At 40.5% G+C, this 16,663-nt stretch overlaps 1 protein-coding gene across 1 annotated transcript; it reads right to left on the bottom strand.

Moving 5' to 3' along the window:
* Nucleotides 1-1,191: 1,191 nt before the first annotated feature.
* Nucleotides 1,192-2,133, bottom strand: LOC118628439 (olfactory receptor 52E5). The gene has a single exon (XM_036259408.1). The coding sequence runs from the start codon at nucleotides 2,131-2,133 to the stop codon at nucleotides 1,192-1,194; it is 942 nt and encodes a 313-aa protein (XP_036115301.1).
* Between the last annotated feature and the right edge of the window lie 14,530 nt (nucleotides 2,134-16,663).

The raw sequence follows: 16,663 nt of genomic DNA, 5'->3' as shown, positions 1-16,663 counted from the left end.
TTGCTCATGCTACCTCGAGTGTCAACCAGGGTCTCATTTCTAATTAGAAGAAAATTTCTTATTTTTTCAACTCCTAGAATACCTCTCCTCCAATCAAGTCTTCTCTAGCTTCTACTCTAATAAGAATGCCTTTATACACTGTCTGCAGCCGCTCTCTTACAGTCTGCCCTAAAGTGCACCGTAACCAGGGGATGGGGTTTCGCTTAGTCCTCAAGCACAGGTATAACTCTCTCAACCCTTCAGGCTTTATATTCTCCTGACTGAAAGACCCTCTGACCAAGGTGAGGGCTGCAAGTCTCCTTTGAGCCCCAAGCACTGGGGTAATCTGGAGCTGGAGACCTCACTTCATGCCGTTGACTATGCTAGAATTGTATTTGGTAAACTAAATCGGCATAGGGTAGAAGTAACCACCACACTAGAAATACATTTGTTTATTTCCAAATCTATTAATGTTTTTTGTTTTTTTTTTTGGTACGTGCCCCTAGCGGAAACTGAACCCGGGGCTCTCTAGTCCGCAGGCCAATGCTCCAACAGCTGAGCCAAACTGGCCAGGGCTATTAATGTTTTTTTTTTTCACAAGACACAAAGATTTTCACAACAGTTTTTTTTTGTTTGTTTGTTTGAGTTCACAGTGTCAAGTTAGTATTACATTACAGCAATTCATTGGCAAGGATACTGAAGTTCAAAGAGCTCTAAGTGAAATTTTCATGTAAATATCCCAGTCAAAACCAATGCCTGAATTTAAACCTGGGTTTTAGGACTCCTGGTTAATTTCTGTTACCACTGTACCCTGCTTAATTTTCACAAAATCCCACATCATTTTTAAAGCATAAACTTCAGCTGCTGTCATGTGAATGAAGAGAATCTCTGTGTGAAAGAAAATTATTGAAAGCAGTTATTTCAAGGCACAATATTTTGGAAGACTTTGTCTCCTTTTAGAAATCTTGGATTATCAGTGGGGATTAAATGTGACATATGTTTTGTACTTTCCTTGTGACAAAGTAGAGAGATTGTTTTGGAATGTCTGAGCTATGCCTTGCAGCAGTGTGTGCACATTTTAAGGAGTAGAGGACATGTCACGCTATTGGCTTGTGTGGGAATGCCAGAGGGGTTTAATAAAAATATGTTCAGTGTTTTCTTCTGTTTTGATCTCATTATTGTTTCAATAAACTATCCTTCTGGGACTAAATGTTAGTAACTTTTAGGGTTAAACATCCTTAGTACATGCTCTCTTATCTGTTTTGTTCTGACCCCATAGATTACAGGGTTAAGAGCAGGGGGAATAATCACGTACAGATTGGCCAGAAGTATGTGGATGTAATGAGGGATGTTGTGACCAAAGCGATGTGTCATGAAGGAGAAGAAGGCTGGCAGGTAGAAAGCTAACATGACACAGAAATGGGAGGCACAAGTGCTGAGAGCCTTTAGCCGGGCATCCCAGGATGGGAGGTGGAAGACTGCTCGGAGGATTTGAATGTAGGAAAATCCAATCACAGAAAGGTCAATGTAGCCCAATGAGAAAGCAATTAAGCCATAGATAACATTGACCCTAATACTGGCACAAGCCAATTTTGCTAAACCCATGTGTTCACAATAGGTGTGGGGGATAATCCGCACACCACAAAAAGGCAATCTCAGGATGAGAAATATGAATGGAGTCACAAACGCCAAAGTCCTGACTATGATGACTACGCCTAGGATGGCTATCACCTTATTGGTGAGGATCATGCTATATCTCAGGGGGTTGCAGATGGCAATATAGCGATCTATGGCCATGACTGTCAGCACCACAGACTCCAGGCCAGTGCATATATGGATTGTGTACATTTGTGTGATACAAGCACCAAATACAATGTCCCTGAGATTGAACCAGAAAATCCCCAGCATCTTGGGAATGGTGGCTGTGGCTAGGCCAAGATCAGTGCAGGCCAACATGGCCAGGAAATAAAACATGGGTTGGTGGAGGCTGCGTTCAGTCTGGATCACAAAGAGCATAATGATGTTCCCCAGGAGGGCTATTAGATACACTGCAAAGAAGGGGAAGCCGATCCAGATGTGCACATCTTCCAGCCCTGGAATGCCCATCAGAAGGAAGGAAGGAGGGTGGAACGGGGTATTGTTGGGATGCAGCATATCATGCAAATCGGTTACGGACACGTTTCTTGCAGGAGTTTTCTTGCTTCCAGCAGGGGAACTTAACCTCCTTCATAGCATGTTGCCTATTTTCTGAAGAAACAGAAAAGTCATTCTTTAATTCCATAATATAGGAGAAGAGACCTAGAGAGGGAATAGGAGGCACAGTTAAAAAGACACTCTCACTTCAAAGTATTTGCTTCACATACATAGAAAATCATGCAGAAAATATTCAAATATAACAATTCTGCACTTCTCATGTCTTTCTTCCCTCCAGTCTCTAAGAAAGTACCCGTATACAGCACTAAATTAGCAAATATCCATTAATCAGGATATGAAACATAAACAAGATGGAGTGTGTGTGTGTAAAATGTCATTGACGGGGACTGAGGTGGGGATGATGACTCAGCAGGTGTGATGGTTCAAGGGAATAATACATACTTGCACAGTATGAAAAAAATATAAAAACAATCTATGTGGGAGAGAACTCAAGAAAGGTGAAGGATTGGATAGCTGGTGTTTGGTTATGAGCTAACGAATGGAATTAAGACATTTAGACATGTTTGGAGACTATTATATAATTTCCACAAAACAGCAGTCTCTCCTAGAACTAGAAAATCATGTTATATGTTCATGGGGAGTGCTTTCCTGAGGAAGTGTTAACTAAATTGATAGCCGATGGATGAGAATCCACTAAGAAGTGGAAGAGGGAATTGAGCAGAGATCATATTTCTAGTTAATAGGAACAGGGGCTGCAAAGACTGAGCGATGGGTCCTTGTAGTTAATTTTAAGGAGTTTTATCTTCATCCTAGAAACAATATGAAGAAAATGTGGAGTTTTAAGCTGTGTAGTGTGATTGAACTTGCATTTCAAAAATGTCATTTAGGTTGCACTGTGAAACATGTATTAAAGGCAGCAAGTGCATTTGTAGTCAGATGAGTTAGGTTATGACAGGTGTCAGGGTGAAGACAATGTTATCTTGTACCATGCTGTTAGTGAGTGGAGTACGTCAACTTTCTAAGTGTTTAATAGTATTAGTCTTCAGAAATAGCTACCAAGTCTATTTTCCCCCCTTCACAACTACTGAGTTAATTAAGATGTGTATAATTTTTTATCTTAACTTTTTCTATGATTCTTTTCTTTTCATCAATGGCCCTCAATGTTTTTTATTATGAAAACATCTGACTGATAAATTCTGGGTTTGGGCAAAAGTAGGTTTACAGTTGTGAGTATGCAAAACACAGAGTTTATTCTTGCATTTTTATTTCTTAATTATTGTATTATTTTCCATTGGAACAACTGTAACCCTATTTTTTCCCCATCCTGTATAATCCCACTGATAAATGTGATTGAGAAGCAGTGATTCACACCCTAAGAAAAGTGGGCAGAGGGCTCTATGCAGAACTAGGGGAGAAGGATTGAGGACTTACAGTTTGAAAAGTCCTCTTTTTGCTTTCTGTGGTTGCACTCAGGGTGGTCAGGAGGGTGGAGGTTATTAACATGGTCATAATTGTTATATTGTTACTGCAATTAAAGATTAAGTTCATGTATCAAGGTTCTAAAATTTTATCGAGTTTTACATGCTTAATAACTACTCCCAATGACTTCAGCTTTCCTCTTATGTTTAGAATCATCTGCAAATTTACCACCACAACCACTCTTTACCTTCATCTATTATATTATAGAAATTCCCAGTTATTAACCTTTAATTCATTTGATACATATTTAGTGAGTGCTTCCTGTGTTTCATGTACTGTTCTAGATGCAGGCAAGCAGCACGGATTGAGTCAAAGTCCCCAACTTTATGAAGCCTAAAGTCTAGTCATGCCAGTATTTTGCTTCTTGTTCTCACAGAAGGTTTCCACTGTCATAGTAATTCTTTCATTTCTTTTTTTTTTTTTATCCTCACCCAGGGACAGCTTTGCCTTCATCTTCAGACAGAATGGGAGGGAGAGAGAGAGAGAAACATCGATGTGAGAGAGACACATCGAATGGCTACCACCCACACGACCCCAACTGAGGCCGGAGACAAACTGCAACCGAGGTACTTGTCCTTAGCGGGAACCGAACCCGGGACTCTCTGGTCTGCAGGCTGATGCCAAACCGGCCAGGGCTGTAGGGAAACTTTTAAAAGGCTGCTTTAGTGTTCTAAATATATTACACATTCAGAATGCTCCTGGTTAACATGCTTATTGTCGTTGGCAAAATGTATTGTTTATCTAGGTCAGTGCCTCTGCAGCCAGCACAGTCATTACTATGACCACTGTTGATGCAGTCATCTTCATCTTTTGTCTGTTCAACCTTTTTTTTTTTCTTTCTGTTTAATAAGCTCTTTCATGTATGTTTTCTAAGCTTACCTTCACATAACTCTCTGAGGCTCTCTCTTCCTCTTCCTATCTGAACCTCTCTCTTCCCTTTCAGACACTAAATTCCTGGGGTAAACTCAGCTTCTCCCAGGGACTGGCTTCTGTCCTTTGCAGCAGAGTTGGATAAGCTCTTTACCCAGGTTCCCATCTCTCAACCTCTCTGTGTGCCATTTCTAAATATACTGTAACTTTCTCCCACTAGGATGACTGTGCTCCTCCGAGGTGACAAATAGAAGGAAGTAGGGAAGAAAAGACCTCATTTGTTCCAGCTAATGGGAGTTACCATGGTTATTTCCCTCCATGTTTGCAAACAATATTCTTTGTTCATATGTTTGTATCTACATAAATGTTCCTGGGTTTGTTGATATCTGTTTCCTTTGCACAGTGAGTGTTGTGCCGTTTGCTTCTGTGCTAGTAAGTGACGTGCGGCTGTGGATCCAGTTATTGTCAACACAACTCTAGTCTTTCTCTTTTGATACATTGCTTGCAGGTGGCCTTCTCTAAAGCCTCTGGTGGAGTCACAGGAGCTCCACACCCCCATGAATCACTTCAGTTACTGTCACTGTGAACCCTCTTCCAGCATAACCAGGAGCTGACTCACTTACCTCTGCCCAGCATCTGAGAAGTTGTTTGCGAAGAACTGGATGCCACAGACTACAACTGGCATGTGACTGAGTTCCCAATAACCACAGCCAAGGAGTTATACTGAGCTCCAGGCCCCTGGGGAGGGCCTCCACACAGTGGCTTGTGTCCCTGGGCAGGAAATTTCCATATACCTTCAGGGTGTAGATGATTTGAAATTTGCATCCTCCAGCAATTATCCTCCCCAAATAGGTCCCAGGAGTCTAGTCAGTCAGAGGCATAATGGCCAACACTTTATTTTTTTATTATTATTTTTTAATCCTCACCCAAGTATATTTTTCCATTTATCTTCAGATAGAGTGGGAGGAAGAGAGAGAGAGAGAGGTCAATGTGAGAGAGACATATCAAATAGTTGCCTCCCACACTACCCTGAGCAGGGCTGGGGACTGAACTGCAACCGAGGTATATGCCCCTGACCAGAATCAAACCCATGACTCTCTGGTCTGAGGGCCGTCACTCTAACCAGTGAGCCAAACTGGCCAGGGCGTGGCCAACACTTTAAACCTACTATGGTACCAAGTGAACAGTTACTTATGAAAGACAGGCATTGAACACAGGGCAAGAACTGTTTAGGAAAAATCCAGTATTTCCTAAAAGTCAGCTCAGAAATATATATACACATTTAGTAAATGGCAGAACCAGAATTCTAGCGTGTTTCCAAACCCTGAGCTATATTTGTTTTAAGAATTGCATTCAGGCCCTGGCCGGTTTGGCTCAGCGGTTAGAGCGTCGGCCTGTGGTCCTGAGGGACCCGGGTTCGGTTCCCGCTAAGGGCATGTACCTCAGGTGCGATTTGTCACCGGCTCTGGTCAGTCGTGCGGGTGGCAGCCACTCGATGTGTTCCTTTCACATCGATGTTTCTCTGTCTCTCTCTGTTCCTCCCTCTCCCTCCCACTCTACCTGAACAAAAAATGGAAAAATGTCCTCTGGTGAGGATAAAAATCAACAACAAAAGAACAAAGAATTGCATTCAGTAATTTGTTTTAAGTTATCTTTTATTTAATTATTTAATTAATTTATTTTTTAAACTTATTTTTATTGTTGAATGTATTACAGATGTTCCTCCTTTTCTCCCTATTGACTCCCTCCTCCCCTCTCCTGCCCCCCTCCTGTCTTTCCTAACACTGTTGTCTGTGTCCATATGTTACGCATACATGCATATAAGTTCTTTGGTTTATTTCTTCCCACCCACCACTCCCCTTCCCTTTGAGGTTTGTCAGTCTAACAACCAATTTTTACTTCTTAATCCCTTCACTTTTTTCACCCATTACCCTAGCCCCCCTCCCGTCTGACAATCAACAAAATGTTCTCTGCATCTATTACAAAGTTTCTGTTCTGCTTGTTCATTTTGTTTGTAGATTCAATTGTTGATAGATATGTATTTATTGCCATTTTGTTTGTTCATATTTTTTATCTTCCTTTTCTTCAAGAAAACCCTTCAACATTTCATATAATAATGGTTTGGTGGTGATGAACTCCTTTAGCTTTGTCTTGTCTGAGAAACTCTTCATATGTCCATCCATTCTAAATGAAAGCTTTGCAGGATAGAATAATCTTGGTTGTAGGTTCTTGCTTTTCAACATTCTGAATATTTCTTGCCACTCCTGGCCTGCAAAGTTTCTTTAGAGAAATCAGTTACCTTGTAGGTAACTAACTGCTTTTCTCTTGCTGCTTTTAAGATTCTCTCTTTGTCTTGAACCTTTTGCATTTTGATGATGATGTGTCTTGGTGTGGGCCTCTTGGAGTTCATCTTGTTTGGGACTCTCTGTACTTCCTGGACTTGTATATCTGTTTACTTCACCAAGTTAGGGAAGTTTTCTGTCACTATTGTTTCAAATAGGTTTTCAATTTTTTGTTCTCTTTCCTCTCCTTCTGGCACCCCCAAGATGTGAATGTTGATATGCTTGAAGTTGTTCCACAGGCTCCTTACACTATTCTCATTTTTTGGATTCTTTTTGCTGTTTTGATTGGGTGTTTTTTGTTTCCTTATATTCTAAATCAATGGTTTGATCCTTAGTTTTACCTACTCTACTATTGAATCTCTGTAAATTATTCTTTATTTCAGTTAGTGGCTCCTTTATTTCTGGCTGGTCCTTTTTTATGCTCATGAGGCCCTCACCAAATTCATTGAAGTTCTCACTAAGTTCATTGAATATCCTTAAAAGCAGTGTTTTGAACTCTGCATCTGTTAGGTTGCTTATCTCCATTTTGCTTATTTCTTTTCCCGGAGTTTTTTTCTGTTCTCTCATTTGGAACATGTTTCTTTGTCTGTTCATTTTTGCTGCCTCCCTGTGTTTGTTTCTATGTATTAGGTAGAGTTGCTATATCTCCTGGGCTTCCTAGGGTGGCCTATTGTAGTAGGTGTCCTGTAGGGTCCAGTGGCACAGCTTTCCTGGTCTCCCAGCTTGGCCCTCGAGGTGCACCCCTCATGTGGAATTTACTCCCTTCTGTTGTAATTGAGACTTGATTGCTGTTGCACATCGATGAGAGGGTTTTACTCAGGCTGATCAACTGCAAGGACTGGCTGTGCCCACTGTCCACTGACCTCTGACTACCTTAGATGATTAGCTATGCAGGGACCCACCACACAGAACAAGACTTACTTCAGCAAGGCTTTGGAACCCACTGAGTCAATTCCTTGAATGTGTCACTTATGGATGTGGTTGGGTGATGGAGCTTCAACGTGATCTGAAGCTGTCCACTGGGTGTGCTGGCTCTGGGTCCAGGTCAGCTACTGCCTGCGTTCTACCTGGGGCCACCAGGCATAAGCTACACAGCAGTCTGCAGATGGCTGCTTCTTGTGCTGGGCTTGGAGGTGCCCAGGCAAAGCCAAGATGTGAACCAAGGCTGGCTGCTTCTATTGCCAGGCCTGGGGCCACTTAATGAGAGGTGTGGGGCTTGCTGAGACCAGATGCTGCTTGTTTGAGAGAATTTAGGAAAATCTGAAGCAGGATCCATGACAGGCCATTCCTATGGTAAAACAACTGGTAACAGCTTGGGTGGGTCTGAAAGTTACGAGGGGCAGGGCCTCAGAGAATCACCAGGGCTGGACAAACAGTGTGAGTCAGGTTGCTGGAGTCCCAGATGTGGCGGCTGTCTGCTGCCCCAGGGAAGGGCTCACCAAAGTAACAAAGGCCTCTGACAACATGTTTGTCCCGGAGAAAGCCCCCTCTCCAGCCCTCGCTCCAATGGCAAACAGCTCAGTTCTTCCCTGTATGTCTCTGGCGCCCCTCAAGCTGCCTCCCCTATGCTGGAGCCTGGAGGGTGAGAGTCAGATTAAATCAGTGCATGGGCCCTTCAAGAAGGACTGACTGGGGCTCCAGCTGCCTCAGCTTCCTCAGTCTCAGTTCCCGCTGGTTTTACAGCCCCCAGTTATAGGGACTTCTCTTCCTGGCACTGGAACCCTGAGCTGGCGGCTAGTGTGGGAAAGGGACCCCTCAGTCCTCAGGGAGGACCTTCTCAGCCAATGTGTTCTCTTGATTTTTATCCGCCACACGTGGGTGTGGGACCAGCCCAGCTGCGCCTCTGCCCCTCCTACCAGTCTTGATGTGGCTGCTCCTTTAATTTTGTAGTTGCAGGACTTCCATTCAACTCAGTGTCAGGTGGTTTTGAATGATGGTTGTTCTGTAGTTTAGTTGTAATTTTGATGTGGTTGTGGGAGGAGGCAAGACCGAGTTTGCGTACACTGCCATCTTGACCGGAACTCAATAATTTTTTTGTGTGTGAAAATATAGTGCTTTGAATACTATGTATAATATTAACGAATAGAAACATGAAAATAAATATATTTACACAAAGAAAAACAGCTTATCATACATACTAAGAACATGACCTTTTTGTCTACCTATTTGTTCTGTGACCTTGGCCAATTTAATTTGTCATTCTAAGCCTTGATTTTCTCACAGGCAAATGAGAAAACATTTTATTGATTTTTAGGATTGTTTTAATGATATAATCAGATAATGCAGAGAAAGTGCTCAGCAACTGTTTATTATAAATTAATTAATAAATAAACACTGGTTATTATAGTTATTTCATGGCATTATCTCTGAAGTCAACATTTTGGGGTCAGATTACTTAAATTTTAATCTCTTTCCCATGATTTAATAGCTGAGCAATGTGGAACACATTTTTTAACTTCTATGAGGCCGTGTTGCCCCTATAGATTCACAAGAGTAATGAAAATGACAATTTACATTTCACATGTTTTTTTCTCCAAATTAAGTGAGATAATACATTGAACTAAAATAGCAGCATTTGAAAATAGATCCAAGCTATTATTAAAATGGATATCACCTGTATTACTTATTTGACGTAGATTTTGTGTTTTTTTGGTGTTGAATTTGAATAGAAAAATTAGTTACTTTTTTGTTCACTAGGTTGCTCATATAAACAATTCATTTGTATTGTATTTAATTTTACCAGTAGATGTCAGTAATGCTCATATGATAAGCACACATTCTCTGATTTAACCTACACTTGCTAAGCTTCTGCCATGAGTTGGACAAAACCCTACCTAGGTGCTCAATGAGTATAAGCTTAATCAATGCACGTTTGCTTGTCATTTTAGCATTTTATGTATGTAATGGTCAAATAAACTACATTTCTTTTTTTCTATTTTTTTTTTTTATGAATTTTTTATTTATTTTTTTGTTACAGATATTTTAACTTTTTACCCCATTGGCACCCCCCACCCCATCCCACCTCCGCCCCGTCCCCGGCTTAGTTGTCCATGTCCATTGGTCATGCATACATGCATATAAGTTCTGTGGTTTATCTCTTCCCACCCCCCCCACCCCCCATCCCCTCTTCTGAGGGATATCAGTCTGTGCCCTACTTCCATGTGTCTGGGTCTACTGTATTCCTCAGACTGTTATGTTCATTATATTCCGTATATAAGTGAGATCATGTGGTATTTGTGTTTTTCTGCTTGGCTTCTTTCACTTAGGATAATACTATCCAGGTCCCTCCATGTCGTCTCAAAGGATAGGAGATCTTTCTTTCTTACCGCTGCATAGTACTCCATTGTGTATATGTACCACAGCTTTTTTATCCATTCGTCTACTGGTGGACACTTGGGCTGTTTCCAGATCTTAGCTATTGTAAATAGTGCTGCTATGAACATGGGGGTACATATATTCTTCCTGATAGGTGTTTCAGGCTTCTTAGGGTATATTCCCAGCAGTGGGATCACTGGGTCAAATGGAAGTTCAATTTTTAATTTTTTGAGGTAGCACCATATTGTTTTCCATAGCGGCTGCACCAGTCTGCATTCCCACCAGCAGTGTATTAGAGTCCCCTTTTCTCCACACCCTCGCCAACACTTGTTGTTTGATGATTTGTTGATGGCAGCCATTCTGACAGGTGTGAGGTGATACCTCATTGCTGTTTTAATTTGCATCTCTCTGATGATTAGTGATGTTGAGCATTTCCTCATATGTCTTTTGGCCATTTGTATGTCCTGTTTGGAGAGGTTTCTATTTAGTTCCTCTGCCCATTTTTTAATTGGGTTCTTTGTCTCCCTTTTGTTGAGTTGTAGGAGCACTCTCTATATATTGGAAATTAACCCCTTATCTGATACATCATTGGCAATGATGTTCTCCCATACAGTGGGTTGCCTTTCCATTTTGATGATTGTTTCTTTTGCTGTGCAGAAGTTTTTTAGTTTAATGTAGTCCCATGTGTTCATTTTCTCCTTTATTTCTGTTGCCTTAGGTGATGTATCAGTGAAAATTCTGCTCCGTATGATGTCCGAAATTTTGTTGCCTACATTTTCTTCTAGAATTTTTATGGATTCACGGGTCACATTTAAGTCTTTTATCCATTTTGAGTTGATTCTTGTGTAGGGTGCAAGTTGATGGTCTAGTTTCATTTTTTCGGCAAGTAGCTGTCCAATTTTCCCAGCACCATTTATTAAAGAGGCTGTCCTTCCAGCAAACAAAAGCCCAGGCCCGGATGGCTTCACAAGGGAGTTTTACCGAACATTCAAAGAAGAACTAATACCCATTCTCCTCAAACTATTTCTTTTTTTGTTGTTGTTGTTGTTGTTTTTTTTTTATCCTCATCCGAGGACATTTTTCCATTTTTTACTCAGATAGAGTGGGAAGGAGAGAGAGGAAGAGAGAGAAACATTGATGTGAAAGGGACACATCGAGTGGCCGCCACCCACACGACCCAACCAGGGCCGGGGACAAACTGCAGCCAAGGTACGTGCCCTTAGCGGGAACCGAACCCGGGTCTCTGTGGACCGCAGGCTGGCGCTCTAACCGCTTATCCAAACCGGCCAGGGCTCTCCTCAAACTATTTCAAAAAATTCAAGAAGACGGAAGACTTCCAAACTCGTTTTATGAAGCCAGCATAACTCTAATTCCAAAACCAGAAAAAGACACAACAAAGAAAGAAAACTACAGGCCAATATCCCTGATGAACATAGATGCCAAAATCCTGAACAAAATACTAGCAAATCGAATCCAGCAATACACCAGAAAAATTATCCACCATGACCAGGTGGGATTCATCCCAGGGATGCAAGGCTGGTACAATATTCGCAAATCCATAAATGTGATACACCACATAAATAAATTGAAGAATAAAAACCACATGATCATATCAATAGATGCTGAAAAAGCCTTTGACAAAATCCAGCATCCATTTCTGATAAAAACGCTCAGCAGTGTGGGAATTGAGGGATAATACCTAGATATAATAAAGGCCATATATGAAAGACCTACAGCCAACAGCATACTCAATGGGCAAAAACTAAAAGCATTTCCCTTAAGAACAGGAACAAGGCAAGGAAGCCCACTTTTGCCACTCCTATTTAACATAGTACTGGAAGTCTTAGCCACAGCAATCAGACAGGAAGAAAAAATAAAAGGGATCCAAATTGGAAAGGAGGAAGTGAAATTGTCATTATTTGCAGATGACATGATACTGTACATAGAAAACCCCAAAGACTCCACCAAAAGCTTACTAGACTTAATAAATGAATTTGGCAAAGTAGCAGGATACAAAATTAACGTCAAGAAATCGATGGCATTCTTATACACCAATGATGAACTCACAAAAAGAGAAACTAAGCAAACAATCCCATTTACCATTGCGGCAAAAAAATTAAGATACCTAGGAATAAACTTAACCAAAGAGATAAAGGACCTATTCGCAGAAAACTACAGGTCTTTGAAAAAAGAAATAGAGCAAGATGTAAAAAAGTGGAAGCACATACCCTGTTCATGGATTGGGAGAATTAACATCATTAAAATGTCCATATTACCCAAAGCAATTTATAGATTCAACGCAATCCCCATCAAAATACCAACGGCATACTTTAAAGAATTTGAACAATTACTTCAAAAGTTCATATGGAACCAAAAAAGGCCTCGAATAGCCACAGAAATCTTGAAAAGGAAGAACAAAGTTGGAGGGATCACAATACCAGATTTCAGGTTATACTACAAAGCCACCATAATCAAAACAGCCTGGTACTGGCACAAGAACAGGTATATAGACCAGTGGAACAGAATAGAGAACCCAGAAATGGACCCTAGGCAATGTGTTCAATTAGTATTTGACAAAGGTGGCAAGAGCATACAGTGGAGTAAGGACAGCCTCTTTAATAAATGGTGCTGGGAAAATTGGACAGCTACTTGCCGAAAAATGAAACTAGACCAACAACTTACACCCTACACCAAAATAAACTCAAAATGGATAAAAGACTTAAATGTAACTCATGAATCCATAAAAATCCTAGAGGAGACTGTGGGCAACAAAATCTCAGACATCATACGCAGCAGAATTTTTACTGACACATCACCTAAAGCAATAGAAACAAAGGAAAAAATGAACACATGGGACTACATCAAACTCAAAAGCTTCTGCACAGCAAAAGATACAATCATCAAAACAGAAAGGCTACCCACTGTATGGGAGAGCATAATTGCCAATGATATATCAGATAAAGGGTTAATTTCCAATACATATAGAGTGCTCATACAACTCCACAAAAGGAAGACAAAGAATCCAATTAAAAAATGGGCAGAGGAACTAAATAGACACCTCTCCAAACAGGACATACAAATGGCTAAGAGACATATGAAGAAATGCTCATCATCACTAATCATCAGAGAGATGCAAATCAAAACAACAATGAGGTATCACCTCACACCTGTCAGAATGGCTGCCATCAACAAATCATCAAACAACAAGTGTTGGCGAGGGTGTGGAGAAAAGGGGACTCTAGTACACTGTTGGTGGGAATGCAGACTGGTGCAGCTACTATGGAAAACAATATGGTGTCACCTCAAAAAATTAAAAATTGATCTCCCATTTGACCCAGTGATCCCACTTCTAGGAATATACCCTACGAAGCATAAAACACCAATCAGAAAGAATATATGTACCCCCATGTTCATAGCAGCACTATTTACAATCGCTAAGATCTGGAAACAGCCCAAGTGCCCATCAGTAGACGAATGGATTAAAAAGCTGTGGTACATATACACAATGGAGTACTACGCAGCAGTAAGAAAGAAAGATCTCTTATCCTTTGAGACTACATGGAGGGACCTGGAAAGTATCATCCTAAGTGAAACAAGCCAAACAGAGAAAGACAAATTTCATATGATCTCACTGATTTGTGGAATATAATGAACATAACAGTTTGAGGACAATCCCCTAAGGAGTGGGGAGGTGAGAGAGGGATGAACCACAGAACTTATATGCATGTATGCATGAACAGTGGACATGGACAACAATCTAGGGAAGGGGCAGGGAGGGAAGGGGGAGGGGGGAATCAGTGGGGGAAAAAAGGAGAATCATTTGTAACAAAAATTAATCAATAAAAAAAAAATAAAATAAAGAGGCTGTTCTTACTCCACTGTATGCTCTTGCCACCTTTGTCAAATATTAATTGAGCATATTGCCTTGGGTCCATTTCTGGGTTCTCTATTCTGTTCCACTGGTCTATATGCCTGTTCTTGTGCCAGTACCAGGCTGTTTTGATTATGGTGGCTTTGTAGTATAACCTGAAATCTGGTAATGTGATCCCTCCAACTTTGTTCTTCCTTTTCAAGATTGCTGTGGCTATTCGGGTTCTTTTTTGGTTCTATATGAACTTTAGAAGTACTTGTTCTAATTCTGTGAAGTATGCCGTTGGTATTTTGATGGGGGTTGCACTGAATCTATAGATTGCTTTGGGTAATATGGACATTTTAATGATGTTAATTTTCCCAATCCATGAACAGGGTACGTGCTTCCACTTTTTTATATCTTCCTCTATTTCTTTTTTCAATGACCTGTAGTTTTCTGCGAGTAGGTCCTTTATTTCTTTGGCTAAGTTTATTCCTAGTTATCTTATTTTTTTGCCGCAATAGTAAATGGGATTGTTTGCTTAGTTTCTCTTTCTGTGAGTTCATCATTGGTGTATAAGAATGCCATTGATTTCTTGATGTTAATTTTGTATCCTGCTGCATTGCCAAATTCATTTATTAAGTCTAGTAAATTTTTGATGGAGTGTTTGGGGTTTTCTATGTATAGTATTATGTCATCTGCAAATAATGACAGTTTCACTTCCTCCTTTCCAATTTGGATCCCTTTTATTTTTCTTCCTGTCTGATTGCTGTGGCTAAGACTTCCATTACTATGTTAAATAAGAGAGGCGAAAGTGGGCATCCTTGCCTTGTTTCTGTTCTTAAGGGAAATGCTTTTCGTTTTTGCCCATTGAGTATGCTGTTGGCTGTAGGTCTTTCATATATGGCCTTTATTATGTCTAGGTATGATCCCTCAATTCCCACACTGCTGAGCGTTTTTATCAGAAATGGATGCTGGATTTTGTCAAATGCTTTTTCAGCATCTATTGATATGATCATGTGGTTTTTATTCTTCATTTTATTTATGTGGTGTATCATGTTTATTGATTTGTGAATATTGTACCAGCCTTGCAGCCCTGGGATGAATCCCACTTGGTCATGGTGGATAATGTTTTTGGTGTATTGCTGGATCTGATTTCCTAGTATTTTGTTCAGGATTTTGGCATCTATGTTCATCAGTAATATTGGCCTGTAGTTTTCTTTCATTGTAGTGTCTTTTTCTGGTTTTGGAATTAGAATTATGATGGCTTCATAAATCGAGTTTGGAAGTCTTCCTTCTTCTTGAATTTTTTGAAATAGTTTGAGGAGAATGAGTGTTAGTTCTTCTTTGAATATTCGGTAAAACACCCCCGTGAAGTCTTCCGGGCCTGGGCTTTTGTTTGCTGGGAGAGTCTTGATTACATCTTCAATTTCTTCTGTTGTTATTGGTCTGTTCAACTTTTCTATCTCTTCCTGGTTCAGTTTTGGGAGACTATGTGTTTCTAGAAATTTGTCCATTTCGCTTAGATTGTCGAATTTGTTGCCATATAATTGATAATAGTAGTTTTTGACGATCTTTTATATTTCTGTTGTGTCAGTTGTTACTTCTCCTCTTTCATTTCTGATTTTGTGTATTTGGGTTCTCTCTCTTTGTTTCTTGGTGAGTCTAGCTAAGGGTCCATTAATCTTGTTTATCTTTTCAAAAAACCAGCCCTTTGTTTCATTGATCCTTCGAATTGTTTTTTGGTCTCTATGTCGTTTATTTCTGCTCTGATCTTTACTATTTTCTTTCTTCTACTTGCTCTGGGGTTTTCTTTTTGTTTGCTCTCTAGTTCTGTTTTTTTTTTTTTGTTTGTTTGTTTTTTTATCCACACCCGAGGACATTCCTCCATTTTTTGTTCAGGTAGAGTTGGGGGGTGAGAGAGGAACAGAGAGAGAGAGAGAAACATCGACGTGAAATGGACACATCGAGTGGCTGCCACCCGCACAACGGACCAGGGCGGGGGACAAACTGCAACCGAGGTACATGCCCTTAGCGGGAACCAAACCCAGGTCTCTCAGGACCGCAGGCCGACGCTCTAACCACTGAGCCAAACCGGCCAGGGCTGTTCTCTAGTTCTTTAAGTTTTGAGGTTAGATAGTCTATTAGAGATTTTTCTTGTTTTTTGAGGTAGGCCTGTAGTGCTATGAACTTCCCTTTCAGAACTGCTTTCGCTGCATCCCATACATTTTGTGTTGTTGTGTGTTCATTTTCATTGGTTTCCAGGAAGTTTTTAATTTCTTCCTTGATCTTCTCGGTAGCCCATTCATTGTTTAATAACATGCTATTTAGCTTCCATGTGTTCAAATGTCTTTGTATGTTCTTGTTGCAATTGATTTCTAGTTTCATGGCTTTGTGATCTGAGAAGGTGCTTGATATGATTTCAGTCTTCTTGAACTTGTAGAGACTTAGTTTGTGCCCTAACATGTGATCTATCTTTGAGAATGTCCCATGTGCACTTGAGAAGAATGTGAATTTTGTAGTTTTGGGGTGTAATTCTCTGTAGATATCTATTAAATCCATTTGGTCTTGTGCTTCATTTAGAGTCTCTGTTTCCCTGCTAGTTTTTTGTCTAGAGGATCTATCCAGTGATGTCAGTGGGGTGTTGAAGTCCCCTGCTATGATTGTATTGCTA

The sequence above is a fragment of the Molossus molossus genome, unplaced genomic scaffold, assembly GCF_014108415.1.
Source record: "Molossus molossus isolate mMolMol1 unplaced genomic scaffold, mMolMol1.p scaffold_m16_p_13, whole genome shotgun sequence".
Taxonomy (NCBI): domain Eukaryota; kingdom Metazoa; phylum Chordata; class Mammalia; order Chiroptera; family Molossidae; genus Molossus; species Molossus molossus.
The sequence above is the reverse complement of the archived record's forward strand: the minus strand, read 5'-3'. Positions and strand labels throughout refer to the sequence as shown.

Coding starts and splice junctions, on each gene's coding strand:
- LOC118628439 (XM_036259408.1), bottom strand. CDS start 2,133: ATGCTGCATCCCAACAATACCCCGTTCCACCCTCCTTCCTTCCTTCTG.